At 42.1% G+C, this 6,000-nt stretch overlaps 1 protein-coding gene across 1 annotated transcript in view; it reads right to left on the bottom strand.

The window, feature by feature from the left end:
• Positions 1 to 2,445: 2,445 nt before the first annotated feature.
• Positions 2,446 to 6,000, bottom strand: part of LOC124718868 (tenascin-X-like) — a 117,783-nt gene continuing 114,228 nt past the window's right edge. Inside the window, exon 10 of the mRNA XM_047244501.1 lies at positions 2,446 to 2,768. Within this exon, the coding sequence (XP_047100457.1) occupies positions 2,600 to 2,768 (169 nt within the window). The 3' untranslated portion in view covers positions 2,446 to 2,599. The remainder of the gene's footprint in view (positions 2,769 to 6,000) is intronic.

The raw sequence follows: 6,000 nt of genomic DNA, 5'->3' as shown, positions 1-6,000 counted from the left end.
TTGAAACACGAACAGCTGCTAGCATGAGTTTCTTAGAAGTAGATACCTTAGGGGTTGCGAAGCAACTCAAATCGCTTGATACGGGCAAGTCTTCAGGTCCAGATTGTGTACTGATTAGGTTCCTTTCAGATTACGCTGATCCAATAGCTCCCTACTTAGCAATCATATACAACCGCTCGCTCACTGATCGATCTGTACCTACAGATTGGAAAATTGCACAGGTCGCACCAGTGTTTAAGAAGGGTAGTAGGAGTAATCCATCAAACTACAGACCTATATCATTGACGTCGGTTTGCAATAGGGTTTTGGAGCATATACTGTATTCAAACATTATGAAACACCTCGAAGGGAACGATCTATTTATATGTAATCAGCATGGTTTCAGAAAACATCGTTCTTGTGCAACGCAGCTAGCTCTTTATTCGCGAAAAGTAATGGCCGCTACCGACAGGGGATCTCAAGTTGATTCCGTATTTCTAGATTTCCGGAAAGCTTTTGACACCGTTCCTCACAAGCAACTTCTAATCAAGCTGCGGGCCTATGGGGTATCGTCTCAGTTGTGCGACTGGATTAGTGATTTCCTGTCAGGAAGGTCGCAGTTCGTAGTAATAGACGGCAAATCATCGAGTAAAACTGAAGTGATATCAAATGTTCCCCAGGGAAGTGTCCTGGGACCTCTGCTGTTCCTGATCTATATAAATGCCCTGGGTGACAATCTGAGCAGTTCTCTTAGGTTGTTCGCAGATGGTGCTGTAATTTACTGTCTAGTAAGGTCATCCGAAGACCAGTATCAGTTGCAAAGAGATTTAGAAAAGATTGCTGTATGGTGTGGCAGGTGGCAGTTGATGCTAAATAATGAAAAGTGTGAGGTGATCCACACAAGTTCCAAAAGAAATCCGTTGGAATTCGATTACTCGATAAATAGTACAATTCTCAAGGCTGTCAATTCAACTAAGTACCTAGGTGTTAAAATTACGAACAACTTCAGTTGGAAAGACCACACAGATAATATTGTGAGGAAGGCGAGCCAAAGGTTGCGTTTCATTGGCAGGACACTTAGAAGATGCAACAAGTCCACTAAAGAGACAGCTTACACTAAACTCGTTGGTTCTCTGCTAGAATATTGCTGCACGGTGTGGGATCCTTACCAGGTGGGATTGACAGAGACATCGAAAGGGTGCAAAAAAAGGGCAGCTCGTTCTGTATTATCACGTAATAGGGGAGAGAGTGTGGCAGATACGATACGCGAGTTGGGATGGAAGCAAAGACGTTTTTCGTCGCGGCGAGATCTATTTACGAAATTGCAGTCGCCAACTTTCTCTTCTGAATGCGAAAATATTTTGTTGAGCCCAACCTACATAGGTAGGAATGATCATCAAAATAAAATAAGAGAAATCAAAGCTCGAACAGAAAGGTTTAGGTGTTCGTTTTTCCCGTGCGCTGTTTGGGAGTGGAATGGTAGGGAGATAGTATGATTGTGGTTCGATAAACCCTCTGCCAAGCACTTAAATGTGAATTGCAGAGTAATCATGTAGATGTAGATGTATGCACTTTACAGTAGTTTTTGAACTACAGCTGTAAATGTAGAAGTACTCTTAGTTAAGTGATGAAAAATTTTAGGACTGTGCCCTGTACCTTTAGAATTACACTCAGACTTCTTCCAGTGGAGAACAGTTGCTCGGTGTGTGGCAATTAGGCTGGTAGACAATTTGATTAATAGAAACAGTGGATTTCCTCTTAGTAGAACATAGAACCCTGTGCTATCTTGCATCAAAACAGAACGTTCTTCAGTCCGGCCAGTCTGAGTTTTTGAAAATACTCCGAGTGTGATATATCATTGCCACCGGTGTTCCCCTCAGGGCGGAGACAACTGTCCTGTCTCTGAGGGCAGCAACTGACGAGTGGTGCATGTGCTGTGTACGTTATGGAGGCCTGTATGGGACAAGAATTTGTAGCCCTGGCATCAGGTTTCAGCAGGACTCAACAATAGCAGTATTGTCCTGAAGATGGCGGATAGTTGGATCACTGGAATATTGAATCTAATTGATTTTAGGATCAGGCAATGAGACTTTCAACACAAGGTGTCTACATTACCTAACCACTGTGTCACACGATTAAGCATTATTCCCACTCACTTTGTCTCCTTCAAATGCAGAACTGAAATTACCACATTATGTTCTACTCTGGCAACAGACACTCTTCTAGCAGCATACTATGGTATTGGTATGGGGATTTCTGTTTTACCAGGACTAGCAGATATGTACCTGTAAACAGAGAAAAAATTAATTACACTACTATTTCTTGATGTAATAATTAAAACTCCACGACTTACCCCTTGTATGGATTCAAGAAGAGGAAGGTGTTGAAGGAGCGGTCTTTTTTTGAAATTGAGTACAAAAGTAACACGGGGCATTTGGGATTAAATGCGGAGTATAAATTTGTACATTGTGCTGAAGAATGTTATTTACTTTAGGAATACTTGATACAGATGAAACATATATTCAGACTTTGGTGCTGCTACTTGTGCATCAGTCAATCAATGGCAACTTCAAAATGCACAGCCTGTGGTGCTCGCCACACGCTAGATGCTCCACCGCATCTAGCCGGAGCGGGGCACACACTTGTTGCCCGCCTTGACGGACTTGTCCTTGACGAATCCCGCATTGCACAGGCAGAGCCCCGGGCCGGAGCAGATGCCGTTGATGCAGCCGCCGGGGCAGTTGGCGATGCAGCGCGCCCCACGCAGGTCCATCGGGTCCTTCACGTACCTGTAACACCGGGCAAGTTTTTAGGACACGTCTGATGTAGCAAAGATGCTGACAGACCAGAACTTTATGACCACTGCCCACCACAAGACCGAATGCTTTCTAGTAGCATCGTCAGCAAGTGACACAGTACGAAAAGTAGAGAGCCCTTCAAAGACGGTCTGATCTTTCCCTGCAGCTTCTGTGATAGCTTCCTATCTGCACCATAGTTTCCTATCTGCACCATGAATATTTGAAGAGACCAGGTTTTTATGTATTATACCCATAAGCAGCAGCACTCTCATGTCAGTAGGTTGGTAGTAATGCTCTATTTTGTAGATGCTCTTCGCATATACCGAACAGTGGAAGTGATACGAGAGCAGTAATACAGCACGATAAGATGCTGTGTTCATTTAAACCACTGAAACTTACGAAAAGCTGCAGCAAGCGTATGGTAAAGATGCACACCTTATGCAACAGTGTGTAGGACTTCAAATAAGGCCAACTTGTCTGTGTTAAGGAAAGTGGGCCTGGTGTTTCAGCTTCTAACATCAGCACAGCTGCTGTGATTGCCCGTGAGGATTGGCAGACAACATTACGTAACCTCAGTGAAGTGTCAAGAATTTAATATGGCAGTGTTCTTACAATTACGCACAGTCGTCTCCATACAACCTCTGTTTGTGCCCGTCGGGTGTCACGTCTGTCGACTCTCGAACAGAAGCCTGTGCGAACAGAGATGAGCCGTGAAGTGCTGCGGCTTCTTGCTGATTGAGGGGATGTATTTCTGGAATTTATCATCACGAGAGATGAGTCTAGGCTGCATCATTATGACCCTGAATGAAAATGAGTCAGCACAGTGTGGAAATCACCTGGTTCTCCAACACCAAAAAATTCAAAAGTTGTTCCATCTGCCAGGAAGGTGATGTTGATCACATTTTTTGACCCTCCCTCACACTACTGTTACAGCAGCACACTACACATCAGCTAATCTGGGGAAGCAGATTGTGAGGAAACTACCAGATCTTTCTCAGTCTGAGTGACCACTTCACCATCGTGACAATGCGCAGTCCTACATCGCAATCAAAGTCGTTTGTTTCTGGCAAGTTCAACTTTACCTGTGTGTCACATCTGCCCTGTAGCTCAGATCTCGCACCTTGATTTTTTTTATTTATTCTCATCAGTAAAGGCAAAGCTTTAGGGCATTCAATTTGAGATCTCAGAATCATGCTCAAGAAAAGTGAGGCGATTCTCAAGGACCTGACAAGGAATGGCCTGCACTATGTGCTCGGGGACTTGCTGAGATGCTATAAAAAGTGCATAGGAGTAGGAGAGGAGCACTATGAAAAAGATCTTGTAAACACTGAAATGGAGTGACAAACATCAGTGAAAAAAAATCAGTCTTGGTCTTTATTGATCATTTTGTATATACGTGGAGCTGATATGAAACAGGAATCATACTACTGGTAATTGGGCTAGAAATCAGGAAATCCACTTGTAGCAGTTTGCCTCGACTTTACTTTCTTCCTCTGTTTTCCTCCATGTCGACGTACTGGCTGAAAAAATAGGGAGTGGATGTGCAGTACTGTCTACTGTAAATGATGTAGCTGACAGATGCACAGTTGTGTTTCGCAGTATTTTACTTTCACTTTTCACAACTCCCCAATAATACACATTTATATGCCCAGTGCACTATTGTTTAACTTCCCGTAAGCCTCATTAATAGTTAGCAGGTGAACATCTACGTACTGCTACAATAATTTCCTGTTGAACATCTATGAGCAGTAAAAGCCTAACAACAAAGTTCACAGTTCTTGAAGAATAGAAAAGTATGTATGGAGCAGACACTGTCACTGTTTTAACACAAGGCCTAATCGTTTCACACTTATTACACTCTTAAGCTGATACATTGCTGTCGTTCTACCCGATACAGATTCCTTGTCTGAAACTCGGCCGTGGACTGTCTCGTGACCAAAAATTGGACCCTTAATATCATCACAATAATGGATGCTGAAACTGCACATTGTTCACAGTTAACTTTGAAGAAACTACAATTAAAACTTAACTCATTAAATTAACTGAATACATAGAAAAAATAATTCTTTTTAACAGTTTCTTCTGTTACAAGGTTTAGGCCAAATTATTTGTTTAAATCATGAAATTAACAAATATCGTTACACAAACAATACTTTTGACAAAACCGTTAATTACTCTGGAATTAAATAAGGGCTGTCTTTGCTAACATGCTTTCGAATAGAGCCAAATAGATACTTTAAGGTTACCAGCATTTCATCTTGCAAATGTTTATAATTAGTACAGAATTTATATTTGTTTATACGTCAACAATAGACTAAGTTACAAAACAATTACTGATTTCATCCTATAATGAAAGATACTGACTAGGAATAGTCAAAATAAATTAGAAAATCAATAACATACGTAAAACTAAGCACAAAACTATATTTGGTGTTATATTCCTTAAAAATCCCTACTTGCTTCGTCACACACTGGCATAAGCGACTTTAACAGAGGGCAGATTATTATGCCCTAATGCCTGGGAACAAGTATCTCTGAAACACCGAACCTGCTCAGATGTCCATATACAACTGTTGTGAGCACCTCTGGAAAATAGTTGAAGCAGTGTGAAACTGTGAGTATGTGGCAAAGTTTTTGATGTTCTGTCCTCATCGTAGAATGTTATGCTCCATAAAGCAGGGTCTGTAGCAGATATGACAACAGCATACAACACTGGTGCAGACAACACCGTTCAGCACACACTGGCAAACGTGGGGCTCGACTGCTGTAGATGCCTAAATGTTACCGAGTTGACCCAATGACATCACTTATGACTTTTAGCACCTATTTTTGACCTGTTTTGTATCTGTATCGATGCTGAAGGTGACCAGTTGTAGCGTTACAGACTACAGTGGACAAAGCACTATCGAGTTTACGATGTTTCCTGGTCGGGCAATTAACATTTCGTATTACACCGAGTAGATGATCGTGTCCAGATTATACTGTCATCCAGGTGAAAAGCTGCTAGGAACATACACCACGCCACAGGTGCAGGCTGGTTGGTGTAGTTTTATACTATGGGGAAGATTCTCCTAAGCTCTGTCAGATCTGGAAGGCTGCCAGTTTTAGATGTTTCGGTTAAACGAAAATCAGATGGTCCGCTCAGCCACTCTGTAAACCACAAACCAATGTTCACTGTTTTATTGCTGAATCCAGAGTGTTTTCACCACCTTGTCCAGAAGAT

Source organism: Schistocerca piceifrons, chromosome 10, assembly GCF_021461385.2.
Source record: "Schistocerca piceifrons isolate TAMUIC-IGC-003096 chromosome 10, iqSchPice1.1, whole genome shotgun sequence".
Taxonomy (NCBI): Eukaryota; Metazoa; Arthropoda; class Insecta; order Orthoptera; family Acrididae; genus Schistocerca; species Schistocerca piceifrons.
The sequence above is the reverse complement of the archived record's forward strand: the minus strand, read 5'-3'. Positions and strand labels throughout refer to the sequence as shown.